The sequence below is a fragment of the Emys orbicularis genome, chromosome 11 (assembly GCF_028017835.1).
Source record: "Emys orbicularis isolate rEmyOrb1 chromosome 11, rEmyOrb1.hap1, whole genome shotgun sequence".
In the NCBI taxonomy this organism is placed as follows: Eukaryota; Metazoa; Chordata; order Testudines; family Emydidae; genus Emys; species Emys orbicularis.
Genome location: NC_088693.1, coordinates 41,591,383 through 41,608,913, shown reverse-complemented (window position 1 = coordinate 41,608,913; position 17,531 = coordinate 41,591,383). Strand labels below are relative to the sequence as shown.

Genomic DNA, 17,531 nt, shown 5'->3' with positions numbered 1-17,531 from the left:
GTCTCAGGACCAGTTTTAAGTGGGCAGCCTCTTTGCACTTGCACTTCATTCACTCATACCCACATACGGTTAACTCCATAAAGGCAAGGCATTTCCCAATGGGAGTAGCTGGTTGAAAATCAGGCCCCTTATTTAGACACCTAATTATGGACTTGGGACCTCAGCTTTGGTTGACCATTTTTAAAAATCTTATCCACAGTTTTTCACATAAAACATGGAAGTATGTAGTTTGCTAACTTCCTGAGTTGTGAAGGACTGAAAATAGAATTTGGAAGTCCAGCTCAAAGACACTAGTATGTATATGTAAAAATGTACAGTTTCTGATTATGTATAGTTTATATTAAAGTTTATATTTATATTTAGCTATACCAGATTAATAATTAATCAATAATTGTTATAGTATCCAACTGGTCAATACGTTGATATAACACCTATCTATAACACCTGCTACTAATGTCCTTATTAGCAACTATAAAAACAAACTACTCATGTCTAACATTCTTATGACCTCTACTAAATGTTTATAAATCCATTAGAAACCATTTGTAAATGGAACTTTACTGCACAGTGAGCCCAAGTTTCTTTAAAATTTTAAATACCTATTTATAATGTAACTTTTGAAGGTAATAGATTTTGTATAATTTTGTCAGAGTAAAACTAGAGAAAAAACATTGCAGCTTTTGACTTAATATGTTGAGCAAGAAAGAAAAAAATCTTACCAGCTGTGTGATATTGGATACCAGTTGTAGCGTATCTAGACTCTTCAATTGTTCCTTTTTTTTTTTTAATGAAAAGTAATAACGCAGACATTTCTATTGTCTTCTTAGGTTTCCTCTCTCTGACTTTACTCCTGTTAAAGAAAAGAGACGTAATAAAGATCCCTGTTGGCTTTATCATCGTAGCTGGATGGGGGTAAGTTGGCAGAAGTTTCCTGTAGAATAAATGAGAACGTGCAAAATAATTATTTTCCTGACACACTTTGTATTTTGCTGTTGCAGCATCCCAGCACTTCTAGTGGGAATCTTACTAATAACTGGTGAACGTAATACTGATAGCATTGACTCAGCATTTTTTTATGGAAAATATCAGGTATGAGTGTTTCTCTTCACCCCTTCTGACACCTGCCTTTCACAGTACGTTATCGAGAAACTGTTTGTTTGTTTGTTTTCTCTCTTTGCTTTACATATAACTAAAGAGCTTTCTTCCAAGTACAGTTTACAGTACTAGCAATGCAAATACTAGGGATCAAATAGTCACTACTCAGCTTGAAGGCTGTGGTAGTAAAATGTTTTTCTGTAACAATCATGAAAGACTATTTGAACAGTGAGCCTTTTCGGCAACATTGACAAAAAGAAAGCAGGGACTGAATAGCCTGGGAGTGATAATGGGCTGTAAATCCCTCGTCCTCTAGGTCAGTGGTTTCCAAACTTTTTACTAAGGTAATCCACCAATTGCATTTTGATAATTTTTTTTTTTTTTTAAACCCACCCGGAGTCCAAATTCGTGGGGGGGAGGGGGGCGCAAAATCATAGGCCAGCATCCTTTTCTCCTCCCCTGCTGCCTTGACCTGCCAAGGGGCAGCGGCACCCTCTGCCCTGACGCTAATCTTAGCCCGATGCAGAAGGGGGGTAAAGTTAGAGAATGAGCCAAGCCCACCTTGTAGTCACCCAGTGGCAATGGCTCCTGGCCCATGAGACTGGACTTGGCTCCCCACTTCAGGCATTGCTGCCTGTTGCACAGGGTTGCAGCGTCCCTCAGGTTTGGTCCAACCATCCTTCTGTCATGATGGAAGGGCGGCCAAGCCACATTTGAGTGAGTGGCACTGCTATCCCAATGGCAGGTCACAATGCTTGGAATGGGGGAGCTGGGCCCCACCCCAGGGGACAGGAGCTGCCACTGCACAGTGGGTACAGGGCAGGCTTGCTTTCTAAACCCCTGATCCTGAGGCCTCCCCTCCACATTGGGCCTGTAACCCATCTACAATTTTCCTGCAACCCTCTGGTGGGTTGCTACCCACCATTTGGGAAACACTGCTCTAGGTTACCAGTTTGAATCCAGCTTAGCTTGGTAGTTAGCTAAAGTTGTTACCATCTAATGGCTAATCAGTGGTCTTAGTCAAGGTCCTATAGACAGGTGTCCACACTACTAGAGCATTACATCAAGTGGCAATAATTAGCATCCTCGTTGGGAGTCTTGGCAGAGAAACCAAGGACTGAAAGCGCCTGGAGTCTGAACTACACTCTTATTGATAAATTGTCCATTCATCTCTGGCATGACGTACACAACTGGGGCAATGTGAGGAAGCTCCCCTTGCTGTAGTTTTACTTTGCCGGTGCATAGAGAGGACATGAATCTGCAGGGTTGTCAATTTGGTACTTGTCACAAGTACTAAAACAATTTCCAAATTGATACTGTGTGTTGATGGCAGATCTGTCAGACAGAAAGGCTAATTGGACTTGCAGAAGGAGAGGGGGTGGAAAATGGAGCCCTGCAAAAGGAGGAAAAGAGAGTGCACTTGTCCTTGGAATAAGAATCACAGAAGAAGGAGAAATGGGGGGGGGGGGGGAAGGACGGGAAGTAGGTGAGAGCTCTCATTGCCTGGAGAGAAGGGTTCCTACAGAACAAAAGCCAAAGAAAAAGAACCATCTGCGGGTTATCCAGGCTAGGAAGATCAGCTCAGCCAAGCATGCTGAGTGGACTTTTAGCTGCCTTTATGTCTTGTGGCATAAATATAGAAATACATTTTGTTTTGTTCAGATTTAGGTGCTCCTGGAGGGTTGGATTCTAAAAAGCACTAGTATTCAATGTATCAAAAAACAAGCTTTTACATTTTCTTATGTTAAGGAGGCCTATCTTTTCTCTTGATTTCCTCTGACAGATGGTTACCACAGCAGTGACCCTATTCATCAGCATTCTGATATCAGGTATCTCACTTCTGTGTATGAACAGAAATGGACAGGAGACTGACTATGAGGTATTGAACCCATATTCACATAATGGCCAGAGGGAGAACTCTGAAAGGGAAGGGAATGAGGAGAGTCAGACGTCAAGCAGTGGCTCTCCACCTTTCGCAGAATCCTCTGCAGAAAGAGGTACAGTGCCTGGCTGTGCAAAAAACTGGGAGCTGGGGATAAACCATAATTCTGTGCATGAGTTTAACCTCTACCTGTTGGAAAGGGAAGCGGGGGGAGGGGAAAAGCTTGTCTTTGTCAGTTCTTGAGAAATGCTAAGCTGCTATGGTGATGCGTGAAAATATAACCTTAATAGTGCACTTTCTCTCAGTTACTTTAATATGATGATTTAAGGGAGGTTTCTTAGTTATCACTATACATAATACTGTGGGTGTATGTATTTAAAAATATAGTGGTGTGTATGTGATATCCATGTGATAGATCTCATTGATCAGGCATCTCTGACCATTTCATCTGCACCCTGCCCACTAACCCATCTCTTTCAGGACAGTCAAACTATTCCTTGTCCTACTAATTTTGATTTAGTGTGCTCAGTTATGCCAGTACTCCCTTACTTTGTTTATGTAGCCAAGAGCACCTACATTGCTCCCATAGTGTAATGTGTTTGAAAACTTTAGTATACTAGGAGTCTGAAAAAGATCCTCTCTGAATGGAAGCTGGAAGAGAATTGTCACACCCTTCTCCTTTAAAAAGCAACAGAGGGTCCTGTGGCACCTTTAAGACTAACAGAAGTATTGGGAGCATAAGCTTTCGTGGGTAAGAACCTCACTTCTTCAGATGCAAGGCCTTGCATCTGAAGGCTTGCATCTGAAGAAGTGAGGTTCTTACCCACGAAAGCTTATGCTCCCAATACTTCTGTTAGTCTTAAAGGTGCCACAGGACCCTCTGTTGCTTTTTACAGTTTCAGACTAACACGGCTACCTCTCTGATACCTTCTCCTTTAGGCAGTCGGTAATTTGGATATTTGCAGACGTTCAGTCAATGTTCTTCTTTTAGAAGATAATAGAATAATTTTGTTTCCCATCACATTACTATAAATCAGGGAAACACTAACTATCTTTAATACTTAATATTTTTAATAGGTTGCTGTTCATGTCAAACAATAAATGGTGAGTTATGCTGCTCTGGAGAGGGAGAGCCAGTGTCAAATGCCACCACTAATGATAGCTGTACTCCTCCCACCGAGACAGGTACAATAATAATGTATTCTCATATAATATTCTATCTATTGCAATAGTAGCAAAAATTAAATTGGGAGATGTCGTCACTTTAACTGTTCTACGTGGATATCCTGAACTTCTAATTAAAATAGAAGGCTTTTGCTATCATGTAACTTCTTATAGTTTACGCTCTGCCATCAGAGACAGTTGTAGTATTTTTTTATTGTCCAGAACTATTAATTTGTAACAGACAATTTAAAAAGCTGCACAGAATGCAACTCTTTTAGGGGATTTGTCCTCAGATCTTTCAGCACTAGTCTTCACACAGGGGATGGGACTTTCAAGATATAGGGCACTTCTATCAGTTCATAAATTCCTGGTCCTAAACTGTTGGGGTTTGCATGAAGGGCCTAATCCAAAGTCCATAAAAGTCTTCCTATTGATTTCAGTGGGCTCTGGATCTAACCCTGTAGATTGTATTTTGCCCTCATATGGAACATTCCCTTCCAAGTATTTGGAGTTTGGGAAAGTAAGTGTTTGAGGGGGCCCAAAGAGCCACGGAAATTGAAGAATAGTTCACAATGAACTTTCTGCACCCTGCGAGAACCCTTGGTCCAGCCCATGCACACATTTACTTCTCAACAGCCATCAAAGTGATCATGCACACTGCAGCCTTCCTTAGCTGCACACTTTACAGGCAACTCCATTCCATACGTACTGCATGCACAACATGTACCTTTCAACAGGTCCGAACTCTTTGGAACCCAAACCATTTCTCACTGCAACACTTAATTGGGTCTCCTCAGTGAGGGCTATTTCCACACAGTTTATCCCCAATCACTTAGGCTGTAGAGCCATTCGAACAAATGTCACAGGGAAGTGGGGGGTGGTGGTAAATGTGTGTGGCCTTTTTCATTCCTACCCCCAAATGGCTGAACCTTATTTGCTCAAATCAAGCAGAGATGATTTCAGCCTGATAGGGGTTACAATGGAAACACTTGTGTAACCTTAATTATTTCAGTTGATCATGCTTCCCACTGTTTTACCGAACATGCAGTTCTTTTGTTGCCATCTAGTGGCAAGTACGGAGAACTTTTTAATAACCACCTGTAACTTGCAGTTTGAAACAAAAGGAATATCCATTCGGTAAGGGTATTTATAGCTGTCTTTAATGATGTGGGGTTATGGTATATTGCTTTAGAATTGTATGCTAACAGAACTGTGTAGAGTTTTGATACTGGCAGAAACAGGAAGAAATTAACTGATTAATCTGTAGCTCAACGAGGCTAGAATATACAGCAAGTTAGAAACAACAGTGTTTTTCTAAATACTTTCACTGTACTGGAAATTCATTGTCAGATTAAAAACTTGTTCTGCAAAACTGTTAATTTTTTTAGTACTGCCAGGAACAGTTTCTCAGAGCTAACCACTACTAAACTTTGCACTAGTGTAGAGCTGTGATTTAGGCAGCAAAAGTTTTTGTTTTGTAAAGTTTTCCTGGTTAGGGAGAGAGTAACTATCTCCACCAGAAATCAACCAGTCCGCTTTGGGACAGCTGTCTGAACAATTTATAGTTAAAGCTAACATTAAAATTTCCCTTTTTGTGCATGCAGCCTCAGCACAGAAATTAAAAATGATATTATACATGCAAATTCCAGAAGTAATAATAGTGTAGTTTGTGCATGGACTTGGAGCCAGGAACTCCTGAGTTCTTCAAGACTACAGTGTGTGTCAGCAATGATTAAATCAGTCATTTCAGCTCTGAATAATGTGTAGGTCCCAAACATGAAGAAAGCTGTGTGTGTGGACATTCCTGTTGTTCACTTCCTCCTCCCATCTCTCCCCAATACTGCCTTCTCCTCATTGCTTCTAAAGGATTGTTGTAAGATTGTGGCTTTCGACTGAGTATTGTACAAGCTGTCTAGTACACTTCTTGACAGTAGGGTCAGAATGTCAGACTGTTTAAGTTAAAAAGCCTAATTATAAATTCTGGTTAATGTTTTGCAGCTAATCAGTGTGAGAGTCAGTGCAGTTCTGAAAACTGCCTATTGGCACAGGAAGAACAACGTCTGCAGAGTGGAGACAAACAACTGGCTAGACACGTGTTGCTGTGTTTACTTCTCATTGTGGGCCTGTTTGCTGTAAATATTTCCTCTTTCTGACGTTGTTTAGATCAATGGTTTGTGACACTTTTTCAGGAAACCTATATAGGCAGACCAGTAAAAAGCTTGTAGTTCCCCATTTTTCTGGGTCAATGTCAATTGAGTCTGCACTATATTAAATGAATGTGTGTCTCAGTTCTGTCCCTCATTAGAAGAGTACATCACAAAAGTAATTGTGCTAACTCTGTACCGTTAACACTGCAGATGGCCGTGAACAAGTCAGGGCTGACAACAGTATGGGGAGGGCCAAAATTTGAAATCTCATTGGTCTGCCAATTCATCAGACTTTTTTCAGGGATATCTTTCTTCACTACACAATCGTCAGCTTTTTAAAAGTGCAGTAGTTCTTTGAAAAGGGGCTACCTAAAAAATGGCTCCTTCTTGCTGAACTGATCTGTGCGGATTCAGAATTCAGGTTGCTTTAGTGATGACAAATACGATGGTGATAAACATGGTATAAGAACCTGTATAAAATAAAACAGAAAAATCTATTCATGCTATTTATATTAGCACTGTGGACTCCACACAGTCACCCAGTAAGCTGGACTCTATTCCTTTGCTGCATCATCAACAGAATTATTTACTACCTTCCAGTTAGAGCCAATCAGTGACTCCTGTGAGATACCGTTGAAGACTCCAGACTGCTTGCTGGAGTGTAACTAAGTCAAGATTTGACCTGCAGAAACTCTATTGCTGGTGGTGATGCAGAAGAAGGAAACAACCCAGCTCAACTTTCAGAGCCCAAGTAGAGTTTGTAGGGCTGACAAAAAACATACATTTTTACTTGTAAAAAGTGTATGTTTGATATAGAAACAAAGAGGAATCAGTGAACCCCACAGTGCCATTATTAGTCAGAGCAGAACTGCTTTTTAACTAGGTCAGTGGTTCTCAAAGTTCATTGCACCGCGACCCCCTTCTGACAACAAAAATTACTGCACAACCCCAGGAGTGGGGGGACCGAAGCCTGAGCCGGTCCAAGCCCTGCCGCCCTGGGCTTCAGGGGGGCCTATAACCTGAGCCCCACTTCTCTGGACAGTGGGGCTCGTGCTTTGGCTTTGGCCCTCAGCAGTGGGACTCAGGCTTCAGCCCCGGGCCTCAGCAAGTCTAACGCCAGCTTTGGCACCCCATTAAAATGAGGTCCCGACCCACAGTTTCAGAACCGCTGAACTAGGTCATTGGAAGCAAGTTTTCCTTTTTTTCCAAATATTGTATATCAGACATTTCAAATAGTTACAAATAAATTTTTGTGGTGGCCCACAAAATAGAGGTACTTGAAATTTTGGCCCCAGTTTTATCTATAAATCAATTATCAGATTTTTAGTTGCAGAAACTATTAAATGAACTATGAGCTCCTTGCTACTCAAAAATGATTTCACTTTTATGCCCACATGAGCTACCATTTGTTTTTCCAGATTATGTTCAGCTGAAGTGCATACCAGCACCATTTCAGCTGCTATTGAGCTTCCATAAAAGCAAGAAACAATGTAGAAAATGCTGGTGTTCAGCTCAGTAGGAATGTTTGCTTTCTGCCTTATGAAATATTGGCTCAGATAGGTTTACTACTTTATTGATTACCTAAGTATGCATAGAGGTTAACATAAAAGAACAAGGTCCTCCTTTGTTTAGGGTATTAGAGGTGCAGGCCCTCAGCAGTGATGGTACATTTCACCCTTAAAATTGATCAGAATATGTGGGTCCCATTTACAGCTACTGAACCTCACAAAGAATGTAGCAGGTTACTTTTCAGTGACTGTTTTTGTTCTAGATGACTTATTGCATAAAGAGAATAAATGAGGTTTTTTTGTTATCTTCTGTGAAGAAGAGATAATTTGCTAACACTCAATTTATATTTTTAACAGAATCTGTCCAGCTGTTTGTGGTGGTTGTTCAACCAAGAACCTGGAAGGCTCTACGTGGAATTGCAGTTCTTTTGTGCTGTATTTAATTTTGGTCAGGTACTTAGCAATGTTTCCTTTGAAATCACTTATTTCTCTTCGCTGCTGACTCTGGTAGCTGCCATCTTTGCATGTTTTGGTAGCAGACAGCACTTTTGTGTTGGCTGAAGTCCCTCTGCCATGCTAAAACCTCCAATTTCTGTTGTGCTTTACTTTCAGTGTGTTGGCTTCTGTGTACCTGAGAGTCTTTTCAACTGCACAGTGTTTTATGGACATTAGAGGGTGATTTACACTGGCACAAATGGCAGCGGGGTTCTCAATGCCTGTTGAAAGTCAAAGGGAGCTAGACCTTGTCTATAGTGGAAGGTTGCCCCAGTTTAACTTAAGGTGTGAATTGACACCAATCTAGTTAAATGGGGCTAAAAGCTGTGTAGCCACACTCTTACTTCAGTATAATGGTGGCTTATTTCAGTTTGGTTAAATCTGTTCCTAATCATTTTAAACTAAACTGAAATAAGCCACCATCTAGTGAACTAAGCCTTTTGTATGAGTGTAACCATATTGGTTTAAAAGACGGTTCAGGTTATATCAGGTTATATATGCAACTTTCTTAGGTAGACAAGCCCTTGGGGACCATACTACCTTTGAAAATCTTCCCCTCACTCATTCTTTGTAGTAGGTGTCCTTTGGCTAAAACACCAAGCATTGAATTGGGAATATTTTCCTCTTGGGTTTAACAGATATTATGGTGCAAACATTCCTGAAATAACATGAAGTGCTCTTGGAGCCAAAATGGAACCGAATCCTACGAGGTGCTAGTGCCTTCTAGGATTTGCAGTGTCCTCAGCTCTCATTGATGATGCCAATCAGCATTTCACAACAATGAGAGTTGAGGGTGGTCGGCACTTCACAGAAGAAGCTAGCAATTTGCAGGATCAGAGCTATAAAAAAACCTCTGATGTCTTCTGGCAAGCTTCTTAAAATATGTAATCAAAATACATTACACTTGAGTGTGTGTCATTATTTTACTAGCACACAAATTGAAGAAGTTTTCATTGACAGACAAATTCTCCTTTCCAGCCATCTCTGATAATTTGCTGTCCCAAATCAGTATGTCCTTATGTCACACTTCATCACCTTGGATGAGATTCTGATGCCACATGTGCTGGAATGTGGCATCACTGAATGTATTGAGAATATGGAGTAGGCTGATAAGAAAGGAGTCGGGTCAGTGTATGTGTATATACACACACAGATATCTTGGTAATCAGCAGTGATCGGAAAGTACATGCTGAGACTTTCAGTGGAGGGTTGATAAAATGTGAGGTGTATCAAGTTTTCTAGAAAGGGGCAGTGATTCATTTAAACAGGTCACTCATCCAATTTTCTTTGGCTGCCTACCATGGCATTTTCTGCTTCACAGGTTGTTCATGCTATGCCTCCTGTTTGCAAGTTTTGTATGATGGGCAAGTGTTCCAGAAGTAAATTGCTATCAACTTATTATCCTCTTTATTTTAACTGGTCTTATCATGCAGATAGCTCTGGAAGGATGTTGTTGTGTTTGTAGTAGCAGATGAGATGTCGATCTACATGAATAAATTTACCAAACCCCTTGCTGGAGATGTTCTTTGACAGCCTATTGCATACCTGCCTCTGTCTGTCTCTTTAGAGTCCAGTATTTAAAGGATCCTTAATCCTATTTATTCTTTGAAATAGTGTCCAGGCCACAAAATTCAATCCTGATGGCACTGAATTCAGTGGATTATTTTAATTGTCTTTTCTTTCCTGGGTCTGAAATAATGTCATTTCTAGGTTTATAATACTGATATTTTTCTGTGTTGTGTTTTTTCCAGGGCTTCATATCCTTTGGTATTTTTGGTTTGGATAAACATTTAATCATTCTGCCATTCAAAAGAAGGTAAATCCAATCTTTCAACACTTACCTAGGCAGATTTAATGCTAAGGATAACTATTAATAATGTTATTGGTCTTTTAAACCTCTACTTCCATCGCTGCTCCTACCTCCTCTTCTGCCCATGCTCCTTCCAGGGTGCCACTCCTGAATGCCTCTTTGGTATTAGATTGGCGTGGACACATGCAGTGAGCTGCACTCTTCTGGCCATGCCTTAATGTCACTGCTGCTGGCTAATCAGAGTCAGTGGGTGCCAAACTGAAAATCTGGTGGGACATAAAAGCTCAGCTGAAAACTACATTTAAACCTTAGCTTACAAATAAGCTCTCGCTGCTGGTATAAGTGAAACTGTCAAAGCCACTGCTGCTTCCCCAAACACAGGGAAGCTGAATATGACTCCCAAGTCCCACACTGCCCCAAGCTGTGGGAAGAACTTAGGTTGTGGCTGGAGCTTGGGAGAGGACTGCCACCCATGGGCAACCCTAAATTGCACAGGGTCCAGGCAGTTCTGAATCCTGGAGGTATACCTAGTTCCTTGCCTCCACTCTGCCTTAGCTAGAATCAAGCATTTGAGTGTTCAAAGGCCAACAGTATATGGGCTAGGAAGTTCTATCATGAATAGCTAGTGTATGCACTATATTATAACAGAATTGGTGACAGAAATGGTGGAGAATTTTCCCCTGAGTTCTATAATATTTTTCCAGCTTTCATTTTAAATTGCCAGTTTCTTTGTTGAATTCTTGGTTAATTATTTTTCAGGTTTGAATTCCTCTGGGGTAGTAGAGAAGCAGCAGAACATGCAGAGTCTTCTGTACCTGAGGAAATCAGGATGACATGTCAACAGTTTGTTCATTATCACAGAGATGTCTGTGTCAGAAGCATTGTGAAAGACAGAAGGTGGGGCTCTGTTCCTTTACAGAGGTTCATTTAAACTGCAGTAAACTGTTCAGAGATCACAGGCTGGGAATAATAAGATAGCACTTCCATTAGTGTTTACAGCCGTGGCAAATGTCTTCAAATTGCAGTATACATCAATGTGAAAGATGAATATTTAGCAGCTTGTTTAGTTAACTTGTCTTCAGTGGAAACATCAAACCTCATTTTGTTGTGACTAAAAGTATTTGCATGAGAAAAAGCTTTGGGGGCCTAATCCTGCATCCTATACTTACATGCATTTGCTATGGCTACGCCTGTAAAGACTGCTCATGTGATTCTGGATTTGTAGGTCCTTATCCCTTACAAGTACATTCTTGTTGCTTATTCTTCATATGAAGTTATAATCATCTTGTGATGTCACACAAGCTTTCAGAAACAAATTGATGCCCCAAACTGTGTTTGAGGTGGAAGGTGGGGGAGAAGGAGCAGCAGAAGCAGAATAACTTAAACATATTTGTTTTGCAAATACCCATGATATAAAGAAAAGGCAGGAATGACTTTTCTAATCAGAATGCTTCAGATTTCCCCATGATGTGTGAGTAATTCTTTAAAGAAGGATGAAGTAAGGCAATCTGTGACATTTACCCAGGGTATAATCTGGACTAATCAGGGCTGGTGCTACCATTTAGGCAAACTAGGCGGTTGCCTAGGGCGCCAAGATTTTTTTTTACAGTGTTCCTACGCCCCCTCCCTAAGCGCACGGTCGCCGCTCCACTTCTCCCGCCTCCCAGGCTTGCAGCGCCAATCAGCTGTTTGGCGCCGCAAGCCTGGGAGGGGAGGAGAATTAGAGCGGGGGCGGCGTGCTCGGGGAGGAGGCGGAGCAGAGGTGAGCTGGGGTGGGGAGCTGCCGCACGGCTCCCTGGGCTGGGGGAGTGGGGAGCTGCCACGGGGGTGCCTCAGGGCGGGGGGGAGGAGCTGCCGCAGGCCTCCCCACCCCAGCTCACCTCTGCTACGCCTCCTCCCCGAGCACGCCGTTGCAGTTCCACTTCTCCCGCCTCCCAGGCTTGCGGCGCCAAACAACTGTTTGGCGCCGCAAGCCTGAGAGGGGAGGAGAATTAGAGCGGGGGCGGCATGCTCGGGGAGGAGGCGGAGCAGTGGTGAGCTGGGATGGGGAGCTGCCGCACGGCTCCCCGGGGTGGGGAGCTGCCGCGGGGTGGGGGCGCCTCAGGGCAGAAGGGAGCTGCCACAGGGCTGGGGGGGGGGGGGCGCAAGGTGGAAGTTTCGCCTAGGGCACCGGCCTTCCTTGCACCGGCCTTCCTTGCACCGGCCCTGGGACTAATGAACAGCTCTGTCCCCTCAGTTCTCCAACCTGGAGTCCTTTTTACACGGCTTTGATGTAAGAGCAACCACTCCTGGTCTGCTCTCACACAGCCTCCAGCATGTAACTTACTCTCAGCTATAGTGTATGAGTGCTATAGCCAGCCACTTATGAATTACACTGCAGAGCAACACCAGCAAATTCCCAATCCCAGAGTTTCCCCAGAAATATACGTCTTGTCCTGCCCAGCGCTCTTCTGGACAATACAAGCTCATAGAAAGTTTGTTATTTTATTAATAGAAAATGATATGCACAAATCCTGTTATCCCAAATGGAGTTTCCCAAATACCTCAATCCAAACACACTGGTTTAGGTAAAACAATAAAACAAATTTAACAACTACAGAAAGATAGATTTTCAGTGACTATGCCTCATTGCTTGTAAAAGTCAGAATTGGTTAGAAGAAAATAAAAGTACAACACAACTAATGCTTAACTTAACAAGCTAAAGTAAATTCAAAGCAAAGGTCTGTCTCACCACATGGTTCAGCAGTCTTACTGGCTGAATTCCTTTCAGTCGGGATCCCTCCCCCAGTCCAGTGCTGCTTCCTTTGTTCTTCAAGTGTTGTCGATGCCATGGATAGAGAGAAAGGGAGAGATCATTTGGGGTTTCTGCTCTCCCTTCTTGTAGTTTTTTCTCTTCTTCGAGAATCATTTCCAGCTGAGAAAGAAAGTCTGTTTGTATGGGAACTCCAAGCTGTTTTTGTCAAGATGTAGACTTTTCACTCTCATCCTTTTTCCTGCCAAAGAATGGCCACTTAACCAGATGATGGTCCATTTGATTTTGTAGACACCCTGGCTGAGGCATTGGCTAGGTTTTGTCTCTGGAAAACTGGTTTCTGATGGCTCCCCAGATTTGGAACATGTTTTAATAATATCATACAGTAGAATCTTTACACACAATGTTGCCATACACATTTTACCAGGACAATAATGGTGAGCAAATTGAGTTGTCAAATGATACCTCACAAGGCATATTTTGTACAAAATTTATCATAATCTTGTAAAAGGGGTGAACATAGGGGTACAGACATCACACAGTTCACGTAGCAGGCTTCCTACCATACAAGCAAACATGGCACATCAGGAAGTATTTTTACAAAGTAGACAGGGGTGCGCTTTGTACCTACATGGTGCATGGCATAAGCACCGACTCTGTGGGTGCTCTGGGGCTGGAGCACCCATGGGGAAAAAATGGTGGGTACTAAGCACCCAGCAGCATTTCCCCCTCCCCCCAGTGCCTCCTGCCTGCCAGCAGGCCCCGCCAATCAGCGCCCATGCCACCCGTCCATCGCGATCAGCTGTTTTGCGGCTTGCAGGAGGCTCTGGGGGGAGAGGAGAGGAGCGAGGACGTAGCACACTCAGGGGAGGGGGAGGAACGGTGCAGGAAAACGCAGGGCAGGGGTGGAAAGGGGGGGTGGCCTTGAGGGAAGGGGAGAATGGGGGCGGGGCCTGGGGCAGAGCCAGGGGTTGAGCACCCCCCAGCACAATGGAAAGTCGGGGCCTGTGGTGCATGGCATTTTATCCTCCCTACTATTTCTTTGCTTTTATAGTTTGTTTCATATGAGAATTAATCAGACTTAAAGAGTGAAACATAAGCTTGCACATATATTTTGGGTCTCTGTATTTAAAAAATACCAATTTCTGATATCAAATATTTGTATTTCATTTTGTATTTGAATATTATATACTGTGCAGCATTTCTTTCCCACCTTATTTCCATTTGTGAGAAAATGGGTGCAATCCCTCTATCCCTTATTTCAATATTCATCTAATTTCTCCTTAATTTAATAATACTGTATCTGATATCCTACTATTATGATTTTGGTTCTTTGTTTAGTTGCTCTACTAATATAAGCTAACATTTGCACTTGTTTTAATTAAAATATAAAGAAGCTCCTTGGTTGTTGCTGTCTTGTGTAGCTGTTAATCATCTTTGTTTGCTCAAACTTCAGAAACTCTGCAGTTAGGTTCTATAGAGCAGATTTTTAATAACCAGAAATATTCATTACAAGTAAATTTCTGAGTGATAGTTTCCTACTTCTGACTAGAAAATAGTAGTAGTATTGCCTCATCACTTAAGTCAAAAAAGAAAAACAAAACACTTCCGTCTTGCATCAGTGTCATATTGTTCTTAATTGTTCCCTCTAGTAAATAAAGATTCAGTAAGATAAGCAAATTAAATGACTTATCTACAATGCACACAATTATTCAGTGGCTATTTAAACTAGTAGAAAAGGTGAGCATTAAAGTGCAGCCCAAGTACCTAATGCTTCTGGCATTTTGCATTTAATTAAATCAGGTATTTTGTTACAGAAGTGGTCATGCTAATTAATAAATTTGAAGTAAGTATCCAATAATTCGTATGTGTACGTGTGTTGTTGTAGGATTGCTGTGTAGGTTCTATAAAGTTTATTTTACAGGCATAACAGAACTTTGCATGCATTTTGCTTTTCACTGAGGCGTTTGGGAAAAGGTAATGAAACGTGCATGCCCTTAACATACAGAATTAAGAGGTTCTCTTCTAACATACTTTTAACTATCATGCTGTCTTTCCTTGTTTCCCCGTATTTTTTCCTTGCCTTCCCCCATCATGCAGTGGTGATAGCAGATTTACAGAACATATGGGTGAATCATTCCTTTGACATACAGGTGTGGTGCAAAGACCTCGACTGGCATCTTCTTTGGCTGTGAGCTGGTGAACTGGCTTATCCAAGTTGGCCTTGCTTCTGACCGTGGTGAAGCTGTGATGTACGGAGACAGACTGGCAAAAGGAGGAGTCATCCAGCATATTACCAACGAATTTGAATTTCAGGATGAGTACTTGTACTACCGTTTTATTCATAAGAGATCCACAGTGACCGAAAGCCACTAAACTGGGCATGTATTCAGAGGGGAGGCAACAAAAGGCGAGTTTGTCCTTCTCACCTGCCCTTACCACTGAAATCTAAAGCATTTTCTTTCTTATGCAACTTATTGAATTGGGTGTTTCTCACTTGTAATGCAGATGAAATGTGGTGGTTCTTGTTCCACCTAAAGAAAATTTGTAGTAAATGGCCTGCTTTGAATGCTCACTAATGAAAAAATCTTTTATTGAATTATTTTAAGTAATGTAACTGTAAAACAAAGTAAGACACTCACAGTTCAGTTATTTTTCCAGTTTGAACGTAAGCAATATAAAACGATTCCCCACCCCCAATAAAACGGCACTTAGCTGCTGATGGCACATAAAAAACTTTAAAACATTCTATGTTAAGAATATTTCCTTCTCCTGGTGAATTTCTGAGCTCCCATTTAAGTTAATGGGAGTTTTTCCTTTGACTTAATGGGACCAGGATTCCCCCCTGCCACCCCTGTTACTTAGGACCCTTGCATAAAACCAGGAACTCTATGTTCAAATTTTTACCTCTCAGTTTATGCTGCTTATTCCTCCCTTGAAGAGACAATCCTATGTTTGTGATTATGTTAATTGCTGTGAAGATGATCATGATGTCAAGGAATTAGAACTGAGAAATGAGCAGATGAACAATTAACAAAGATCCTGGTTTTATACAAGTTTACCAAGTCTTAAAGAGATGTTTTTAAAAAAACAAACCAACCAAACAAAACCCTAGAAACATCACAGAATATAATGAATTCTAAGTAGTTTGTTTTCCAAAGATTTTCTCTTAGGCATTAGTAACTCTGCAAAGACAGAGTAATTAGCAAACTACACCTTCATCTTCAAACCCTGAAGCAATTGCAACTCTTGGTGGGGCGGTAGATATTTAGTACCTCTCCAAATCAAACCCAAAACTTTGAACAAAGCATAAAACCTCTAAACTAGGTGTAATGAGTTTAAAATGCATGATCCAAAGAATCCTTGTTTAACTTCTGAATTTGGTTTTAGAATATCTAAGTATCTGAAAATTACATTGTCTTTATCAAAGCTTTATTTCATGGATACAAGATAATCAAATTCTAGTAAACCCCAGTAACCTCCCTAAAATGTTCAAATAGTTACTCGAGTACTGTATGTTGTATTCATATCTAACTTGAATGTACTGAAAGGAGAGTTTGAGTCCATGTTATCTATAATAATTTGAAATGGCTAAAGCAGAACCCTGGAGTATGGAATAGCCCTTTTTACTGCCCTTTTAAAACTGCAACAAGAGCGCTAAATTGTTGCCATAAAATTTCTAATCACTAGTGTAATTGAAAAAACAGGAACAAAATCTGCTTTGTTTCCTCATCTGGAGTAGCTATACGTATAGAGCAATTTCCCTCAGCCCCCGCCCCCTTTTTTTTTTAAAGACACAGATTTTACTTTACCTTTTTATGTGGCCATTATCTGCCAGTAGTAAGAATTAAAGTCGTTTTAACAGGATAAACCACAATACAAGGAGAAGTGACTTTACAGTAGCTACAATGTGGATGTTGCACCACATGCATGCAAGAATGACACTGAGAAAGCAATTCCTTTTTGCTGTCAAATATATAGTCTTATTGCATGTTAGTCTGCTGTGTGCATTGATGCAGACAGTGTCCTACTGTATGCTATACAAACTGAGATTTTCTTTTTCCACAACAAAGAAACTGACATTTGTAACAGGCGGTGGATTAGCATAATCCATGAGTGAAATGGATGGCATAATTTTGTTACACTGCAACAGCTGAAAACAGCTGTGTCAAGCTATTTAGGATGAATTATAGATGTGTGTGTTTTAAGAGTAGAAGCAGTTAATATCTCTGGCTTCTGAATGTTGCTATTCTCAATAAATCTATAGTTATTTTATCTTGTGGTTCTGAGTTTTTATGTATTGTAATTCCATGGGTTACCTCAAGAGGCCAAACACTATAGGAAATACTTTTATCTCTTTGGCCTGGTCTACACCGGGGGGGGGGTGTCGATGTAAGATACGCAACTTCAGCTACGGGAATAACGTAGCTGAAGTCGACATATCTTATTCCGACTTACCTCCCGTCCTCACGGCGTGGGATCGACGGCCGCGGCTCCCCCGTCGACTCCGCTACCACCACTCGCTCCGGTGGAGTTCCGGAGTCGACGGGGAGCGCGTTCGGGGATCGATATATTGCGTCTTAACGAGACGCGATATATCGATCCCCGATAAATCGATCGCTACCCGCCGATACGGCGGGTAGTCTGGACATACCCTTTGTGAGGGACTTCTCTTCCT

General features: G+C 41.6%; 1 protein-coding gene across 1 annotated transcript in view; it reads left to right on the top strand.

The window, feature by feature from the left end:
- Nucleotides 1-17,121, top strand: part of GPR155 (G protein-coupled receptor 155) — a 56,070-nt gene extending 38,949 nt beyond the window's left edge. The window contains exons 8-16 of the mRNA XM_065413115.1: nucleotides 828-912; nucleotides 999-1,089; nucleotides 2,879-3,092; nucleotides 4,055-4,162; nucleotides 6,140-6,273; nucleotides 8,154-8,249; nucleotides 10,043-10,107; nucleotides 10,861-10,998; nucleotides 15,007-17,121. Coding sequence (XP_065269187.1) covers nucleotides 828-912; nucleotides 999-1,089; nucleotides 2,879-3,092; nucleotides 4,055-4,162; nucleotides 6,140-6,273; nucleotides 8,154-8,249; nucleotides 10,043-10,107; nucleotides 10,861-10,998; nucleotides 15,007-15,229 — 1,154 coding nt within the window. The 3' untranslated portion in view covers nucleotides 15,230-17,121. The remainder of the gene's footprint in view (nucleotides 1-827; nucleotides 913-998; nucleotides 1,090-2,878; nucleotides 3,093-4,054; nucleotides 4,163-6,139; nucleotides 6,274-8,153; nucleotides 8,250-10,042; nucleotides 10,108-10,860; nucleotides 10,999-15,006) is intronic.
- Nucleotides 17,122-17,531: the final 410 nt, after the last annotated feature.